The sequence below is a fragment of the Monodon monoceros genome, unplaced genomic scaffold, assembly GCF_005190385.1.
Source record: "Monodon monoceros isolate NGI ecotype Baffin Bay Population unplaced genomic scaffold, NGI_Narwhal_1 Super_Scaffold_18, whole genome shotgun sequence".
NCBI lineage: Eukaryota > Metazoa > Chordata > Mammalia > Artiodactyla > Monodontidae > Monodon > Monodon monoceros.
Genome location: NW_021703774.1, coordinates 148,433,146 through 148,453,342, shown reverse-complemented (window position 1 = coordinate 148,453,342; position 20,197 = coordinate 148,433,146). Strand labels below are relative to the sequence as shown.

The 20,197-nt window shown below is 39.0% G+C and overlaps 1 protein-coding gene and 1 non-coding gene across 4 annotated transcripts; both read left to right on the top strand.

Moving 5' to 3' along the window:
- Positions 1–174: 174 nt before the first annotated feature.
- Positions 175–11,421, top strand: ZFP69B (ZFP69 zinc finger protein B). 3 transcript variants are annotated; one of them, XM_029227114.1, is made up of 5 exons: positions 181–433; positions 4,051–4,136; positions 6,113–6,239; positions 6,504–6,599; positions 10,189–11,421. In XM_029227114.1, exons 1-5 carry the CDS (start codon positions 307–309, stop codon positions 11,355–11,357), a joined length of 1,605 nt encoding a protein of 534 aa, XP_029082947.1. In that variant the 5' UTR covers positions 181–306; the 3' UTR covers positions 11,358–11,421. The 3 variants fall into 3 exon arrangements, with proteins under 3 accessions (XP_029082948.1, XP_029082947.1, XP_029082946.1); XM_029227113.1 differs by having other exon boundaries at positions 307–433; positions 6,501–6,599; positions 10,189–11,357; XM_029227115.1 differs by lacking the exon at positions 4,051–4,136 and having other exon boundaries at positions 175–433.
- On the top strand, positions 5,779–5,874 carry LOC114900169. The gene has a single exon (XR_003794784.1). It is a non-coding gene; the product is annotated as a small nucleolar RNA SNORA12 (small nucleolar RNA).
- Positions 11,422–20,197: the final 8,776 nt, after the last annotated feature.

Genomic DNA, 20,197 nt, shown 5'->3' with positions numbered 1-20,197 from the left:
ATGGCTAGGGGCCTGTAGACTTGGCGATTTAGAATAAACGTCTGGAGCCTCCCGCTGCCTGCTGGGGAGACAGATGGAGCGCAAGGATGGGAGGTGTTTCTGAGAGCCTAGGGAGTAAAAAGGTCCAGACTCCGGATTTTGGTGCTGTATGTTCGCCGGGTTCCTGAGAGTGGAGGACACCTGTGCAACTGTGAAGCCTCCTGTCAGTTTCCGGCAGTTTCCTCATCAAAAGTGGACAAGCCCAGTCAGGACTCTCTGCCCTGTGAGCTGAGCTACAGTTCGCCAGAAAGGAGCGCCAAAGTTATCATGCTTCAGAGACTCCTAATCACCCTGCCCGTCGAGGCCAGCACCTGGGTGAAGTTGCACCATCCAAAGAAGGCCACGGAGGGGGCGCCCCTGTGGGAGGACGTGACTAAGATGTTTGAAGGAGAAGGTGAGAACAGACTGCTGGGTGGGAGAGAGGCAAAGCAGCATCGTCTAGGGTGGGAAGGAAAGTGGGCAGCTGGGAAGAAGCATCTGCTTAGGTAAAAGGTCTCTGGAGTTCTTGATTATTGCTCCTGGCTTGGGGTTTTCCCAAGTAGTAGTGGTTAGTTCAGACTAAAACTAATATTTCAGTGTCATGACTGTGTATGTTATTTCTTTTTATCTTCCCCATGGGTGCGTGGGGCTGGGAGGACTTGCCTGATTTTCCTTATTTTACAGTGAGGAAATGTGAATCAAATGAATGACCTGTCCAGGTATTGGGTGGGTAGGTCAGAAGTAGAAGGCAGTAGGGAAAGTACCAGGTGAGACCGGAGTATCTTGTGCTAGAATAGCAAGGAAGAGCTCAAAGACCAATGGACGTCTACCAGAAGGATGCAGAAGCCCGGTTCAAATTGGGGACCGTTTAAGTGTCCAGATTTTTTTTTAAAGGACCTTTTATTTATTTATTTATTTATTTATTATTTTATTTATTTTATTTTTGGCTGCGTTGGGTCTTCGTTGCTGGGCGCAGGCTTTCTCTAGTTGTAGTGAACGGGAGTCACTCTTCATTTCAGTGCGCGGGCTTCTCATTGCGGTGGCTTCTCTTGCTGCAGAGCATGGGCTTCAGTAGCTGTGGCTCGTGGGCTCTAGAATGCAGGCTCAGTAGTTGTGATGCACGGGCTTAGTTGCTCTGCATCATGTGGGATCTTCCTGGACCAGGGCTCGAACCCGTTTCCCCTGCATTGGCAGGCAGATTCTTAACCACTGTGCCACCAGGGAAGCCCTAAGTGTCCAGATTGATTGTAACACCTTAAATAAGTAAAATTCCACGCATTCATGATGACGCTTAAAATAGAGAAAGAGAGTCACAGATGTAGAAAATAAACTTATGGTTACCAAGGGGGGAAGGGGGGATGGGATGAATTGGGAGATTGGGATTGACATATATACACTACTATTTATAAAATGGAAAACTAATGAGAACCTACTCTGTATAGCACAGGGAACTCTACTCAATGCTCTGTGGTGACCTAAATAGGAAGGGACTCTAAAAAAGAGTGGATATGTGCATATGTATAACTGATTCACTTTGTTGTACAGCAGAAACTAACATAACATTGTAAAGCAACTACACTCCAATAAAAATTTTTAAAAATGAAAAAGAATTTAGGAATCCCCCCCAAAATAAATAAATATAACAGAGAAGGGGGGGAGAAAACTCATCTGCCACATTGGAAGTGATTAATACACTGATTTCTTATGTTGAAAATAGATTTTTATGGGAATGAAGGATGCATTTACCTTGCTTTTTACATCCTTTTCAGAGAATACCTGCCAATAATACATGTAGAGAGAATGATAGAATATTTTACTGTAAATGAAGTAATTGGAAGGTTGGTAGGGAATAGGATATTCACATGGTGTCAAGGTATGGCCCCCACAAATCACTTGCTAAATGCCAGGGAAAGGACATACTTTTTCAGGGACAAGATCTAGTGGTCACTATCTTTTTTTTTTTATAATTGTATTTATATTTGGCTGCGTTGGGTCTTCGTTGCTGCGTGCGGGCTTTCTCTAGTTGTGGCGAGCAGGGCTACTCTTCGTTGTGGTGTGCAGGCTTCTCATTGCAGTGGCTTCTCTTGTTGCGGAGCACGGGCTTCAGTAGTTGTGGCTTGCGGGCTCTAGAGCACAGGCTCAGTAGTTGTGGCGCATGGGCTTAGTTGCTCTGCAGCCATGTGGGATATTCCCGGACCAGGGCTCGAACCCGTGTCCCCTGCATTGGCAGATGGATTCTTAACCACTGCGCCACCAGGGAGGTCCTAGTGATCACTATCTTAACCAAGTGTCCCAGTGATGGGATAACCTGACATTTTGTGCCTTCTGGGTGATGTAATATAAAGCACATTGTATCACCCATGAAGAATCCCTGCCTAAAATGTTTAACCTGATCCAAATTAATCTTAAACGTGGAACTTCTGGTTTAAAGAAAATACAGGGGATGGAGAAATAAGAGAAACCCCACCATGAGGATACAGTAAGTCGATGCCAGTGACATGAAGGAAAGGCAAGTACTGTCTAGAGTAAGAGAGTCTTTGAATAATAACCACTTAAAATGTGTGAGCCTTAATTGGAAAAACTCTAGGATAAAAGACAGTTTGGGAACAATTGAGGAAATCTGAATATGGACTGAATATTTAGATGATCCTATGGAATTATTGTTAATTCTCTGAAATGTGATAATTGGTATCATGGTTTTGCAGGAGAAGACTCTTTGAAGTATTTAGGGAGGAAGTATCATGATTTCTGCAACTTTGAAATGGTTCAGAAAAAAATATAGATAGATGAAACAAATATGGCAAATGTTAACGACCATTTAATGTGTTAGATATATGGGTGTTCAATATTCATGATAAAAAGTTAAGGGAAAAATACAAGGACAATAATTCATGTGCCTTAATTGCTAGTTCATATTTTTAATATGTCAAATTTCAGCCAGTATTTCTTGAATTCTAGCAGCCTGGCGTAATTTAGTTGTGTTTAAGTAGCAGATGGGAAAAAATGAACCAGATACAGTTTCTATGCATATACTCATACTAATACTCAATTGACAGTGATAAGTATAAAAATAAATATAATAGGAGACAGCCTGAGATAGATACCAGAGTAGAGATAAAAACCAAGCTTTGGGGCTTCCCTGGTGGCGCAGTGGTTAAGAATCCACCTGCTAATGCAGGGGACACAGGTTCGAGCCCTGGTCAGGGAAGATCCCACATGCCACAGAGCAACTAAGCCAGTGTGCCGCAACTACTGAGCCTGTGCTCTAGAGCCCACGAGCCACCACTACTGAAGCCCGCGTGCCTAGAGCCTGTGCTCTGCAACAAGAGAAGCCACTGCAATGAGAAGCCCACGCACCGCAACGAAGAGTAGCCCCCACTCGCCGCAACTAGAGAAAGCCCGCGCGCAGCAATGGGGACCCAATGCAGCCAAAATTAAATAAATTAATTTTTTAAAAAGCTTTGGAGGAATTCAGGGGAGAGGAAGCTTTCCTCTCATTAAGGGGCTCTGAGAAAACTTCACTCAAACTGGTCTAGAAGGATACCTCAGTTTTTCACCGAGTAGGACTTGGGGGAAAGTACTGAGGTGGGTGCTATCCAGGTATGTTCAAAGAATGGTGAATAGGATTATGTGGTGGGTGTGTCCAGAGGATGAAGGATGGTGTTTAGAGGCAGGTAATACTTGAAGAAGCAGTTTTGGACTGGTTGTGGAGGATCTTGAAGTCTATGGTAAAGTGTTTGGATTTTTCTTTCTTGAAAGTGGGGAACCTTTCAGGATTTTTGTACAAAGGAATGGCCTGGTAGGTCTGTGCTTTTGGACCAGCGTTGGCCATTGGGAAACTTTAATCCCCCAATCAACGCACTGCAGATCCTCCTCATTAAGGAGGCGCCAGCCTGCTCTTGAGTTGCTCTGAATGTCCCTCATTGTATTGAATGTATTGAGAGAGGGGCCAGATTCAGCAGGTCTGCAGACAGTTTTTCTATTTGGGGGATCTGGGAAGATGCAAACCTCATAGCTCTTTTCCTTTCCCAGTTCTGCTATCTCAGGATGCTGATGAGACCCGGGGAGAAAGTTTTGAGGATGAAGTGGCATCTGGGTCCCTGACAGCAGAATCCCAGGTAGGTTGGAGTTTCCTGTCACTTTCTTGAAATTGTTTCTCAGATTTTAAGAGCCCTGGCTTCAATTTTCTTTGACTCGACTTCCTGGATTGGATTTTCTTAGCCTGTTGGAAACCAGGCTGCATGGATTGATTTCACAGGCATTTTCCCCACCTGTAATAACCTTCCTCAGAAACCCTCTTGTTTCTAGCAAGCCTCTAGCCATTTATACAACAAATTTAAAAATCATGTGTGTGAGTGTGTGTGTGTGTGTAAGAGAGAGAAAAAGTATATTATATAATTCTTGCCTTTAAGCATCTCAAGATGTCATCCAGGGGAAAGACAAACATTGTAAAATATTTAAAGCAACACTTTAAAATGAACAGAGAGGTTCTGATATTCTTGGAGATGTATACACTTCATTAATGACCTTTAAGAAAGGATTTTTGGTCATGTCCTGGAGCAGAATTACAGATGATAGAGAAATGAGTAGAGAAGCTACTGACAGGTCCTAAAGGACACAAACTAAACAGGCTAAGAAGAAAAGGAAGGAGAACTTCCAAGAGCAGTTTAATAGTGTCTGTGTATCATACATGAGCTCATCAGAAAACCAGTGACACTAGCAGGCAAAGCTCTGCACAGCCAAACCCTGGAAGCATAGAGAAACTCAAGAGAATTAGAGAGTAATCAGAGAAAACCACTATAGAAGGAGATATTATTAGAGAACAGAAGAGTTTTAAAGTGGAGTGATCATAACTTCCAAAATCACATGGTACAGGGTTTAGTCCCATGTCTTTAACCTTCCACAAATTCATCAGTTAAATATGGAGGCTAGTGTCTAGTAGGCCTAAAATGCATTCCAGAATTATTTACAATACATAAAAAGCATTAAAATAGTCTTAATTCCATACTTAAGGAATTTGTTATTATCTCAGCCTTCCGGCTTCTGGATTCTCTTTGCATTTGGTAATATTTTTAAAAAATAACCCAAATGGTTATTTAATTTGTGTAGATCATTCATAACAGGCTCTTGTACCTCACAATGCAGTGTCTGCTTTGGTCAAGGAATCTCCCTTACTAGGCAGAATTCGTGCTCCCTCTAAAAATGTGCTGTTCTCACATACTTTTTTTACTAACAGAAATACCCAGCTAAGGGTCTTATCCATGCTGAAATGTTCTCATTTTTTAAAAAAAATTTATTTATTTGGCTGCGTCGGGTCTTAGTTGTGGCACGCAGGATCTTTCCTTGCAGCAAGCGGGCTCTTCGTTGTGGCACGCAGGCTGTAGAGCGCGCAGGCTTAGTTGCCCTGCAGCACGTGGGATCTTAGTTCCCTGACCAGGGATCAAGCCTGCTTCCCCTGCATTGGAAGGCAGATTCTTAACCACTGGACCATCAGGGAAGTCCCGAAATGTTCTCATTTTAACCAATTCTTTCAGCCCAACCAGGGTCCCTGTTTTCTCTTGTGGCCTTAGCCCCTTTTGAACCCTTTCCTTTCTCAAATATTCCTGATTTTTATTGTCCTTAACCTAAATTACTATATACTGTTCTGTGACCTTCTTTAATACAGTTCATGAGTATTTTGCCTTCAACCAAATTGTGAGTTGGAAAAGACAGCTTACACACTCCCTGCATTGTTTTGTAACCTCCAGCAGAGAATCAGCCAGTTTTCAAGAGGGTGTCCGTAGGAACTGGCAGAGGCTTGATGACAAAGAGATCTCTTTCTAGCCTTTCCTGCATCAGAGATGGGCTCCCACATGTGGCAGGCTACCTCATAAATTTAAGTCCTTACATACAGACTGACACAGACTAGACCTGTCTAGCCTGAGGAGAATCTCTGCTGAGTTTCTCCAACCCTATGATGGATTTGCTTTTATTTAAAAAAAAAAAAAAAAAAAAGAGGGTATCCAGGAAAACTTGGCTAAAATCTCTTAGCATCTAGACAAGGTTAGAACAACTTCCTAACTCTGGCTGAAAAGGAACATATTTGATGTTCTAGGAACTGTTAACCTTCAAAGACATATCTGTGGACTTCACCCAGGAGGAGTGGGGGCAGCTGGCCCCTGCTCACCGGAATCTGTACCGGGAGGTGATGCTGGAGAACTATGGGAACCTGGTCTCAGTGGGTAAGGATGGGTTCCCTTTGTAACTAGAACCTGTCTATTGGAATAACAATCTTTATTTCTAAGTTAAGTGGTATGCTTGGTCTTTGGGTTCTGTGTTAGAGATTTCTAATTCCTTCTGAACATCAAGTCAGGATTGCTGTGGTCTTCTGCTCTGGTCTTTCTACTCTACCCTTCAGAAGGCCTGAATAACAAAGAACTATCTTTAAATTCTTGGGATGCCTCTTTGACCTCAGCACATGTAGTTTTCTTCTTCTTCACAAGCAGGGTATCAGCTTTCCAAACCTGGTGTGATTTCCCAGTTGGAGAAGGGAGAAGAACCATGGCTGATGGAGAGAGAGATTTCAGGAGGTCCAACTCCAGGTAAGAGCAAGGCAGATGGAGCCTTTGTCATGCTTGCCAGAGAGTTCGGCTTAAAGTCTTCTCCAGGCCACTGGGGAGGTTGCAGCCACCTGGGTGAGACCCACAAGAAACCTGATTACCACTCTGTCCCCCCTTTCCTGCACTTGCCTCTTCTCATTAGTTTCTTTGGAGTCAGAGGAAAAGAGATGCCTTTCTCATCAGGGTTAGCAGCCTTCACCATTTCTCCTGACCTGACATTTGTGGTTTTCTTGCTTTCTCCAGCCTTCTAAACCTTACCCTGATCATAGTTTCTTTCTCCTATACATTCAGTTATCCATGGATCTCGCCTCATAAAGACAGTACCCTTCACCAGATCCTTATGTTATTGTATCCTGACTTTCACTTTCTCTGATGATTCCATTTAAAATTTTTTCCTAAATCTTATTCTATGACCATATCTTCAATTCTGATTCTCTTTTTAACTTGTGTAATTTAACTTTTATTTCAGATAATTTATGACTCTTTGAGAAGTCACTACAGAATTCCTTCTTACCAAATCCAATGGCTTTTAATAGTCTTCTTCAACTTCAGTAATAATGTAACAGTAATAATGACACTGTTTTCCAAGCTGGCTTCTGCGAGTCCTGTGCCTACTTTAACCCCACCTTACAAATGAGGAAAAGAAGTCTCTTAGGTTAAGAAATCTGTACATGATTGTTTAGCTACTACTTGGTGGAATCAGTATTTGTCTAATCATTCTGACTCCACAGTTTGTGTTCTTTTTTTTTTTAATTACAACCCATTTTTATTTTTAAATTATTTTAAAAATTTTTATTTATTTATTTTATTTTTGGCTGCATTGGGTCTTTGTTGCTGCGCACGGGCTTTCTCTAGTTGCAGCGAGTGGGGGCTACTCTTCGTTGTGGTGCACGGGCTTCTCATTGCAGTGGCTTCTCTTGTGGAGCACAGGCTCTAGGTGCATGGGCTTTAGTAGTTGTGACATGGGGGCTTCAGTAGTTGTGGCTCGTGGGCTCTAGAGCTCAGGCTCAGTAGTCGTGGCACACTGGCTTAGTTGCTTCGTGGCATGTGGGATCTTCCTGGACCAGGGCTTGAACCCATGTCCCCCACATTGTCAGGCGGATTCTTAACCACTGCGCCACCAGGGAAGCTGCCACAGTTTGTGTTCTTATGGTGCTGTCCTGCAGGGCAGCATTAGGTTATATAGACCACACCACCTTCTTGGTATCTTTTCTTCCACCAGCTAATTCAATAATTTTTGTCTCCTCTATCTCTCTTATTGCTTCTTCAATGCTTCTCATCAGTCTCCTTTTTTAATGCAGATATATAATTGACAACTTTTTTAGGCTAAGCTAAACTACTATAGTATATAGACTCTAAAGTTTGGCTCACACAGAATAGGACTTTCTTGCTCGTGTATTGATCTGTTTAGTTCAGTGGACAGTTCTTTTCCCCCTGACAATTCAGGGACAGAGATTCCTTGCACATGGTGGTTCCATCATCCTCGAGGGCCTCCTCATCAACTAAGTTTGGCCAGCAGTAGAAGAAGAGCACAGAGGGGTTCATTTGGGTGGTTTCTACGGGCCAGACTGGAATGGCTAACATCGCTTTTCACTCTCATTCACTTAATGGGGGAGACCTTTGTCACTTCACTCAATCAAATTCAAGGAAGATTGAGAAATATAGTATAGTTGTGTGTCCAGAAGTAGGGAGAAGAGATTTCAGAATGGCCAACAGTCTCTGCCACAATCCCTGAGGAGCCTCTGTCTTTTACACTGCTGTTCTGTTTCTGCACAAACTCCCACAAATGCATTATGATGGTCTCAACTATCCCTTTGACATCTATAGTCCCCATATTTTCATCTTTGTCATATATGTTCATATGAACTCTATTCTCACATATCCCTGGTGTTTGGGACATCTCTATATAGACATGCTGTTGTTACTTCAAGCCCAGCATATCCAAAAACAGAAGCTATCTTCTCTCTCAAACAAAGTTCTTATCCTGACTCATCCTGTTCTTTTAGCCTCTGAGACTAGAAATCATGGTATCAGCAAGAATGTATCATGCTTTCTACTCTGTTTTTCCCTCATTCTCCGTGGTTTTTTCTTTGATATTACCTGCTAGGTCCACTTCTACTCTTCATCTCTGTTGACCTTGCTAAGCCAGGTTCCCATCATCCCATGCCAATTACTATAATTTCTAGTTGCATTTGTTGATGTCTTCCTTTTCTTTCTGAATCATTTTGAATGTTACTGCCAGATTTGACCACTTGAAATATCACATTTATCTTTTTTTTACCCTAAAAAGAAAAGTTAAATGCCTTCTTATTCCCTGTAGTAAGTAATCCAAACATCTCTACTTGCTTTTTGAGTCCACTCCAAAATTTATTCGCTATTACCAAGTACTTTGTATGTGCTATTACTAAAATGAGGTTAGACATTCTGGGGACTAAGATTTTGCCATGAACTGGAAATGTTGGTGCTTTAGGATGACAGGGTCCAGAATGGTTGGATAGGAATAGAGAGTAAAAATCCAGGAAACTCCCTCATCCAAAAATGCTGTGTCATATATACTATGGATAAAATACATATTCTCTATCTTTTAAGAGTTTACAGTGTAATTAATGTTTTGTCACAAATTAAGAAATCATTTTTCACCTCTTATGTAGGCAGAAATCATGAAGATTGATAAAAATCCAGTGAGTTTGCAGGGAGGGGCACCCATATTCAGTGATAGCCCACATACTCATACCCAATACTTTCTTTTTAGTAAATCCTATGAAATATTGACAGGAGTGTACACAAACTTACATATAATGACAAAGTGAAAAATCAGAGACAACCTAAATAATTTTTAGTAAAGTCAAACAAATATGTTTGTAAGTAGAATATAGTACAATTGTTAATAAGAATGAGATAAATCTAAATGTACAGACATATAATTGAGCTTAAAAAAAACCCAGATGCTGAACTATATGTATTCTATGATCCCCTTTTTTGGGTAGAAATGTATATTTATGACCATATATACACAAATGCACACATTCACATGTGTATATTATTGAGAAATGTCTGAACAGATGCATTCCAAAATCCTAAGAGATTAAAGGAAATGGGGATGAGATTGAGAGAGGCTATCCTTTTTCAGTGAATGCATTTCTATATTATTTGATGTTTCATTTTAACATGCACAGAGTATGAGATACTTAAATTTTTCTAAGTAAATAAAATTTTGTCATAGAAATATAAGCTCGAGATGATATCATGTTAGAATTCTTATCTCCTTGTCTTATCTCTGATATTTGCCCTTCCAGTGATGCTTTCATCTTAGCCCATTTCCTCTTGCAATTCTCATGGATGAACTCCTCCCAATTTTTAAAGTCACCTTACATACTTTTAACAGCTTCTTTGTGTTGACCACCTTGTTACTTTCACATCAGCTCTCTAGGTGGCAGGATCCTATTTGAAGACAGTCCAACCCTCCTGTACCTAGTATATATTATTTTTTTTCCCTCCTGTTCTCACTGTGGCCATTTATTTTTTAAAGTTCAGTGAATATGAGTTATTTATATTTTTGGATTTCTTTCAGACTTGGAGGATGAAACAGAAACCAAAGAGTCAATCTTAAAGAGTGACATCTCATGGGAAGAATTACACCATGACCTGATGATGGAAAGGTCCACAAGAGGAAGCACCTTGGTTTCCACGTTGGGAAGGGACTCCAAATGTCATAAGTTAGAAAACCACGAGGAGAACCAAGGAATGGGTGCAGGGCAAATCCCCTTGATCCACAAGAAAACACTCACACAGGAGAGAGGCCAAGAATCTAACAGATGTGTGAAAAGTATTAATGTGTACTCAAAAGTTATTCCAGGACCAATAGATCCTCCAAGAAAAAGACACCATAAATATGACATATCTAGAAGGAAAAGTAGATACAATTTAGGTTTGATTAATCACTCAAGGAATTATACAAGAATGAAAACCTTTGAATGTAATATTTGTGAAAAAATCTTCAAACAGCTCATTCATCTTACAGAACACATGAGAATTCATACCGGAGAGAAACCTTTCAGATGTAAAGAATGTGGAAAAGCCTTTAGCCAAAGTTCATCCCTTATTCCACATCAGAGAATCCATACTGGTGAGAAACCCTATGAGTGTAAAGAATGTGGGAAAACCTTCAGACATCCATCATCTCTTACTCAACATGTTAGAATTCATACTGGGGAGAAACCCTATGAATGTGGTGTATGTGAGAAAGCATTCAGCCAGAGCATTGGGCTGATCCAGCATCTGAGAACTCATGTCAGAGAGAAACCTTTTACATGCAAAGACTGTGGAAAAGCATTTTTCCAGATTAGACACCTCAGGCAACATGAGATTATTCATACTGGTGTGAAACCCTATGTTTGTAATGTATGCAGTAAAACCTTCAGCCACAGCACATACCTAACTCAACACCAGAGAACTCATACTGGGGAAAGACCATATAAATGTAAGGAATGTGGGAAAGCCTTTAGCCAGAGAATACATCTTTCTATCCATCAAAGAGTCCATACTGGAGTGAAACCTTATAAATGCAGTCATTGTGGGAAAGCCTTCAGGCATGATTCATCCTTTGCTAAACATCAGAGAATTCATACTGGAGAAAAACCATATGATTGTAATGAATGTGGAAAAGCCTTCAGCTGTAGTTCATCACTCATTCGACATTGCAAAACACATTTAAGAAATACCTTCAGCAATGATATGTGAAATATGTTCAACATCAAAGAATCCCCAAATCGGAGCAAAAACCTCTAAATCTATGGTTTTCTGACTTTTGGATTTCAAGAACCAATAATTATTTTTTAATGGTTTGACCCAATGTTACAACTATTAATTTTGCCATATTAAAAAAAGCACTACCTATTATCTGCATTGTTTCAGAAAAGAAAGGGCATTTTAATATTTAAAAATACAGGAAGGATATATTCATAGAGAACAGCCCTTTACATTTGAATTAACTTAGCTTTATGAAAATCTCCCAAATTTGTCTTTATTTTTCTCATTTCACTGTGGGCCAGTGAAATCATCACAACAGGCCAGTGATCTGTGATTGGCTTTGAGAGTCACTGTTTTAAATATCCCTTTAATGAATCAGAATAAAATATAATCTTTACTATAGCTCTTTATATGGCTAGAAGAGGTATAAATAAAAATGTCAGTTGTCTCATTTCTAGAAGAAATAATGTTAAAGGGATTTTTCTAGACTTGATAGATAATGTGCTATACATGAGATACTTATATTTTATGGTTTTCTATAAAGAGGAATTGGCAAACTTTTTCTATAAAGGGCCAGATAGTAAATATGTTAGGTGTTGTAGGCCATATGGCCTCTGTCAGAACTACTCAACTCTACCATTTTAGTGCAAAAGCATCCAGAGGCAATATATAAATCAGGGTATCTCAATCTTGGTGCTGCTGATATTTTGGGGCCAGATACTTTGTTATGGGCAGCCATCCTGTGCATCGTAGGGTGTTTAGCAGCATCCCTGGCCACTGGATGCCAGTAGTCCCCTCATCCATTGTGATGACCAAAACTTTCCCCAGCCATTGCTAGATGTCCCCTGGAGGGCAAGGTAGTTCCTACTTGAGAACCACTGACAAATGAATGGGTGTAGCTGTGTTCCAATAAACTTTATTTAAAAGACAAATTTGAGTTGCATTTAGCTCGAGGGTTGTAGTTTGCCACTCCTGCTATAGAGTATGTAAAATGATTACATGGACTGTCATTTAATGTCAAATTTATATGTTTGTTTATATCTATGCCAAAAATCTTATTTCCTTACCAATTCCTTTGGTATTTTGTTGCAAAAAAATTTTTTTTAAATCACAATTATGATGCTATTGTGGAAACCTAGGAATTATTTATGGAGATATTTATGCAGACTTTAGTTCATAATGATGCTTTCTTGTTCATCCACAAGTGCTTTGAGATGTATCTCTAAAAGGTAACCACCACTCTGTTAAGACTTAACTGCAATGCCATTATTACAGGTAAGAAAATTAAGCCATAATTCCTTAATACATATTGATGTTTTTTTGAAGATAGATATATTAAGATTGGTGGCTGCCATTTTAATTGTTTTTGACTTTCCATTTGCCAAATGTACAGTATTAGATTCAAAAATGTGCTTTCTGCTGAGTGGGAGGGTCTTTGAGATAGCCCCAGAAAAACACATCTAGAGACCCACCAAAGAGGACCAGGGAGAAAGTGACCATGGGCCAAACTGAGGCAGGAAAGTATGAGAGAAGAAGTGGAGGAGTTGATTCATAGTACTTCACTGTATTTATAAATACTGCATCCTTCCAAACATAATTGAAGATTGGTCAAGTTCAACTTCTTACTCTTAAATGGAAGAACAAACAATTCAACTGCCTGAGCATTGTGTGAACTATCAAAAGTAAAGCTGTTAATCCAGAATATATACCATTATCTCTAGATATTTTCTATTAGTATATTTACTTTAAAAAAAACAAAAAACAACTGGCTTCTAACTCTTAGGTCCTGTATGACTTTGAGGGGCAGAGGACAGAGTGAGGATGCTCACTGTTCCTTATATATGTTTGTCCATGTTTCCATGGTCTTAGATTTCCCAAGAATTTGGGTTTCTCTGATTGCTTCTTTTAGTGAAAGGCATGACCATCACTTTTCTCTGCCTCAGTGAGTCCCTGCCTCAGTGATCTCATATAATGTCTTATAGCTTAAAATACTATCTCTGTTTAATTGCCAAATTCACGTCCCCAGCTTAGACCTTTCTTCTGAACTCCAACCTCTTCCTGCCATTGAGCCTTTGCACTAGCTGTTCCTTCAGACATCCTACCCTTCCCTTCTCATCTTTGCTCAATGTTGCCTTTTCACTAAAGCCTGTTCTGACCATGCTACTTAATACTGCAACCTGTCCCTTACCCCCTAACTTCAATATTCCCAACCCCCCCTTAATTTGTTCTATTCTTTCTTTGTCCATATCACATATCACCTAACATACTAGATAATTTACATATTTACTATGCTTATTATTTACTATTGTCTCCCCTTACTAATATGTAAGTTCCATGAGAGCAGGATCTGTTTTGTTTGCCAGTGTATCATAAGTGCCTAGAATAGTGCCTGGCACACAGTAGGGACTCAAGAAATATTTGTTGAATTGCTTTGATTTGAACTGAATTGAATTACATATCTATGATGACAGTAGAGAAAGGCAGTTCCTATACTGTCTCACCTAGATTTTATAGGTGAGGAAACCTTTCCGTTTCCTTTTTTTTCTTTGCAAATGGATCGGAATTTATAAGCCTCTAAGAATGGTGAATCATAACTGACATACTTTTAAGATAGAAGGGTATTTTAAAGTTAATTTGTTTAAAATGCAGTTAAGTAGGGCTGATTAACTACATGACTTTATCTTTGTTTTTGTAAAAGAGTTTACATTACCACCTTCCTTCATCCCAAAGGAGACTAGAGTTTATTCTCTGGAGAAGGACAATTTGCTCTGGAATCAGAGACACCAGACACAGAAGAGACAGGGGTAAGAAACAGGGCTGAAATGGAGACTGAATGGTGGCATGCGCAGCCCCTCTCCCGGGGGAAGGCAGGCTCCACCCCTTCAACAGCCCCCCACTCCAGTTTAACTCATCCCTTCATATATAATTTATTTGTATGACTATTGTTAGTCTTGGTATCACTGAAAAGGTTATTTCCTATATTTTGAGTTTGTGTTTTTACATCTGATGCAACTGAGGATCTAAACGCTTCTGCTTTCCAAATTTCTAGTCAATTATCCAAATACCCCTCATTGTTTGTCATCCTCTTTCAACTGATTGTGCCAAACACACTCTGTACATCTACAGAGATGACCTTATTTAAATGGCATCATTCCTATGAAATGGATACTATTATTATCCCCCATTTTATAAATGAAGACACTGAAGATCTGAGGGGATAAATGATATGCCCAAGGTTGCACAGCTAAGCAGTTGAAATGCTGGATGGGTTAAACTGCTGGGACAGGAGCTGGGCTGTGTGTGACATTCACGTGTCTTTTAATTTCTCTGATGAGACATTTTAATGAAAATATATGTAGTTGATTTCAAAACACAGGTAAGTTTCCTCTATTTACCTTTATTTTTCTAAAAGTTTCTTTTCAAAATATGTATGTTGAAGCCCTAGCACCCAATGTGATTGTATCTGGAGAAGAGCTTTTGGAAGGTACTTAGGGTTAGATGAGGTCATGAGAGTGACCTTCATGATGGAATTAGTGCCCTTAAAAGAAGAGACGCCAGAGAACAAACTCCCTTTCCCTCTCCCGCCGTTACTAACGGTCTGTTACTAACGGACCCTTAGTCTGTTCCGGTTGCTGTAAGAAAAATATCATAGACTGGGTGGCTTATAAACAGCACAAATTTATTGCTCACAATTTTGGAGGCTGAAAGTCCAAGATCAGGATAGCAGCATGGTCAGGTTCTGGTGAAAGCCCTCTTCTGGGTTGCAGACTACCGACTTCTCCCTGTGTTCTCACATGGTGGAAGGAGCTAGGGAGCCCAGTGGGCTCTTTTTTAAGGTCACTAATCTCATTCATGAGGGTTCCACCCCCCTGACCTAAGTGCCTCCCAATGCCCCACCTCTTAACTACTGTCAATTGGGTATTTTGGATTTCAATATATGAATTTGGAGGGGACACATTCAGATCACTGCACACCCAAATTCATGTTTCTGACCCCAAACAGCACTTCAGACTCTTAATTCCAAGTGCATAATTGACTCTTGGATGTGTATTAGGCATCTCAAATTTAACAAGTCCGTTTCTGAACCTGCTCTGTTTCCAGTATTTCCTGTCTCAGTAAATGGGAGCATCCAATTGCCCAATCAGAATCATCTTGACTCCTCAATCCCTCAGAAAATTCTGTTGGCTCTATCTTCAAAATATATCTTTTCTCATCACCTCCACTGCTGCCACTTAATTTAGTTCACTATTTTCTTTCACAATGGGTTATTGCACACTTGCATCCCCTACAGTTTATTCTCCAGATAGTACCCATATGACTTATGTTCTTACTATGATTTGCCTCAAGCAATACAGCATTTCTTTTTTTTTTTTTTTTTTTTTTTTTTTTTTAATACAGCATTTCTTGCTGGTCCATGCATATGCCCATCCCTGCTCCCACCACAGGGCCTTCGCCTTCTCTAAGATGCTCTTTCTCCAGATATAAATGTGGTTCATTTCCTGACTTCTTTCAGGTCTCTGGTCAAATAGCATCTCATCAGAGGAATCTTCCTGAGTTACCCTGTATAAAATAGCTCCCCACTTATAGCTGTTCTCTTTTGGGTTGATTATACATTATCACTTCTTTCCCCCTCTTTACTAGGTTTGAAGTTAGATATTCTACTTCTGTTCTTTTAGTGGTTACACTGAATGTTACAACATGCTTTTTTTTTTAATTTTTAAACTAAGTTTTATTGGAGCATAGTTGCATTACAATGTTGTGTTAGCTTCTACTGCACAGCAAAATGAATCAGCCATTCATATACATATATCCCTTCCCTTTTGGATTTCCCTCCCATTTAGGACACCACAGTGCATTAAGTAGAGTTCCCTGTGCTATACAGTAGGTTCCCCTCAGTTGTCTATTTTATACATAGTGTCAATAGTGTATATGTGTCAATCCCAATCTCCCAATTCCTCCCACCCCACCCCTTTCCCCCTTGGTATCCATACATTTGTTCTTTACGTCTGTGTGTCTATTTCTGCTTTGCAACATGCATTTTTTAGAAACTTTATTAAATTATGATACTCATACAGAAAAGTGCATATATAGAGATAAATATCTTAATGAGTTTTCAAAATGTTAAACACATCTGTGTAACCAGCTCATAGGTTAAGAACAAATTATAGCCGTCCAGAAGCAGTGCTCTCTTCCAGTCACTATCCTCTAAAAGGTAACTTCTAACACCATAGGTTAATTTCACCTGTTTTTGTACTTTATTTAAATAGAATTACATGTATTCTTTTGTATCTGGCTTCTTTTGCTCAATACTATATTTGTGAGATTCATCAATATTGTGTGTAGCTCTAGTCTCTATTTTCATTGCTGTGTGTACTCTATTGTATGATATAGCAATATTTATTTGCTCAGTCCACTGCTGATGGGCATTGGGTGGTTTCCAGTTTGGGATTAATATAAAGAATGTTCTATGAACATTCTAGTATATGTCTTTTGGTAAATACATGTATCCATTTCTGTTGGTTATATAACAAAGGATAGGATTGCTGGATCATAATGTTCAGCTTCAGTAAATGCTACTACCAAATGCTTTTCTGAAATAGTTGTACCAATTTATACCCTCACCAAAAATACCTGAAATCTCTGGTCCTTGATTTTAATCTGGGTTAACTTATTAATTTTGTCCTTTATGTTTAGCACTTTTTATTCCATGTAATAAATCTATGCCCATTTCAAGGTTGTAAAAATACTCTCCTACTTTCTTCTAAAAAATTTTGTTTTATCTATCACATTTAGATTTGAAATCCATTAGGACTGATTTTTGTTTATGTTGTAAAGTAGAGGTCAATATAAAGGTCCAACTGGCCCATCAGCAACTTATTTAAAAGACCTTCTTTTCCTCCACCCTTTTTCTAAATCAGGTGATGGTCTATATGTAGGTCTGAATTTGGACTCTTGTTCCTTTGTCAGTTTATCTATTCTTGCACAATACCTACCTCATTGTCTTAATTACTGATACTATAACTTTATAATAGGTTTTCACATTCAGTAATATAAGTCTACTGGCTAACAATATACATTTTCTACTTATCAGAATGTATGTTAATGAATACCTCTACTCTTGTCTACAATAGTCCTTAGAGCACTTTAACTATAACACTTTAACTTAGAATACTTTAACTCAATTCACCCTCTTCCCAATCTCTATGCCCAATCTCTATGTTTTTGGATATTAAATCTTTTTCTTTAAACATCTTTACTGGAGTATAATTGCTTTACAATGGTGTGTTAGTTTCTGCTTTATAACAAAGTGAATCAGCTATACATATACATATATCCCTGTATCTCCAAATCTATTTTTTTAACCTCACAAATTATTAAGATTTTTACTCTACATCATTAATGCTCCTTTATAGTCACATATTTTTTTTTCTTTGTTCCTTTTTACATTTTTGTCCTTTTGTCTGGAATCATTTTCTTTCTGCCTAAAGTTCAGCCTTGAAAATTTTTCTTTAATGTAGTCTGTTGGTGGCAAACTCTCTCATTTTTTTGGTCTGAAAATGTCTTTATTTCTCCTTTATTCTTGAAAGATTTTTTTAAAGTTCTGCATTGAATTCTGTGTTGTCAATTATTTCCTCACAACACACTGAAGATTTCATCCCACTGTCTTCTGGCTTCCATTATCACAGATGATAAGTTAGCTGTCACAATGCTGCTTGTGCTAGTTATCAAAATTTGCCACTGTATTAATTAGGAATATCTGCATAATAAGTAACTCCAAAACTTAATGGCTTAAAAAAATAAACATTTTTTAATCTCACATTTTTTAATGAGTCAGTAATTCAGAGGCTGCTTAGTTGGGAGGTTCTGGCTCAAAATTCAGTCAATATGAAGTTGCAGTAAGATGTCAGCTGAGATTGGAGTCATCCGAAGGCTTGGTTGGGGCTAAAGGATACACTTCCAAGGTAGCTAACTCAAATGGCTGGCAAGTTCCTCAGAGCAAGAAATCAAAGAGTGTGCAAAGCAGAAGTGGCAATCTTTTGTGACTTAACTTCTGAAATCACATACTGTCACTTCCACCACATTCCACTCTTTTTTTTTTTTTTTTTTGCCACTCTGCATGGCATGTGGGATCTTAGTTCCAAGACCAGGGATCTAACCCACGCCCCCTCCAGTGGAAGCATGGAGTCTTAATCACTGGACTGCCAGGGAATCCCACATTTTATTCTTTAGAAGTTAGTCTGACTCACATTCAAGGGAAGAGGGAGGAAGGAATGGGCATATTTTAAAACTACCACAGACACTTTTAAGATTTTCTCTTTGTCTTTAGTTTTTTTCAGTTTCACTATGATGTGTCTAGGTGTAGATTTCTCTTTATTTAACTCATTAGAGAGTTATTTGGCTTCTTAAATCTGTGATCTGTTTGCTTTCACAGGTATTAAAAAATATTTAGCCATTATCTCTTCAAATACTGTCTCTGTCTCTCCTCTTAAACTTATGCTAGATCTTTTCACTGTAACATCTATGTCTCTTATTCTCCCTTCTATATATTTCATCCTTTTGTTTCTTAAAGCTTCATTCTAGATAATCTCTTCTGACCTACCTTCCATTTCATTTATTCTCTATTCATCTATGTCTAATCTGCCATTATATGCATTCAATGAATTCTTAATTTTGTTACTGTATTTCTTTGTCATAGAGTTTCTATTTAGTTTTTAAAAAATATGTTATATCACTTTTTATAGTTTCCAGGTATCTGCCAAAACTGTCTGAGTTATCTTTTATTTCTTTAAACAAAGAAAACATAAATTGTTTTATACTTTGCATCTGGTAATTCCAAAAGCAGTTGTCTTTGTAGGTCTATTTCTGTTGTTTGTGTTTCTGCTGAAATACTCACTAGGAGTCTAGTTTCCCTGTGTACCAGCTTATCTTTAACTCTGTACTCACCATTTCTACAAAAACTTACATGTAGGAACAATCTAAGGCCTATAATTATAATGCTTTCCTCCAGAGAGGATTTGTATTTGTTTTTGCCAGGCATCTGATAGCATCTCAGTCAGAGCCCACCTTAAACCAAAATCAATACTTGGACAGGCAATTTGACCCTAGCCTGTAAATTCCCCTGAAGCTGTTCCACTTCCAATTCATTCTTCTCCTGAGTGTATAGCCCTTTGGGGTCCCAGTTATTATACAGAGGGTCTTCTGTTTCACTCTCCACACACTGTATTTTATTTATTTTTTCTTCTCTGAAGTGAAAAATTATAATTTTCCAGTTAGGTAAATACCCTCAGCAAAGGCATCTTCCAAGTCATATCATGTCCCTGGATCCTGGCTTTCCAGCTTTTGGTCTGGCAATTCCCTAATATCATGCCATCTCTTAGACAGCTTGCTATGGGCTGAATAGCATCCCCCTAAAATTCAGATGTTGGAATCCTAACCCCCAGTACTTCAGAATGTGACTGTATTTAATCATATATTCAAGTGATTAAGCTTGGTCACTTTAAAGAGGTGATTAATTTAGAATGAGACATTGGGGTATACTCTAATCCAATCCAATCTTCATATGAGGAGATTTTAAGAAGTGTCCTTATAAAAAGAAGAAGAAAATTGGACACATAGAGAGACACTAGGGGCATGAAACCACACAGAGGAAAGACCATGTGAGGTCATAGGGAGAAGGGAGCCATTTGTAAGCCAAACAGAATGGCCTCAGGAGAAACCAGTCCTGCTGAGACCTGGATCCTGGGCTTTTAGCCTTCAAAACTGTGAGAAAATAAATTTCTGTTATTTAAGCCACCTAGTCTGTGGTATTTTGTTGTAGCAGCCCTAGCAAA

Excerpts from the sequence above, each read along its gene's own strand:
- ZFP69B (XM_029227113.1), top strand. The coding sequence starts at position 307 with ATGCTTCAGAGACTCCTAATCACCCTGCCCGTCGAGGCCAGCACCTGG. Across the intron at positions 434-4,050 it reads TAAGATGTTTGAAGGAGAAG|TTCTGCTATCTCAGGATGCT; the intron begins GTGAGAACAGAC and ends TTCCTTTCCCAG. Across the intron at positions 6,600-10,188 it reads TTCAGGAGGTCCAACTCCAG|ACTTGGAGGATGAAACAGAA; the intron begins GTAAGAGCAAGG and ends GATTTCTTTCAG.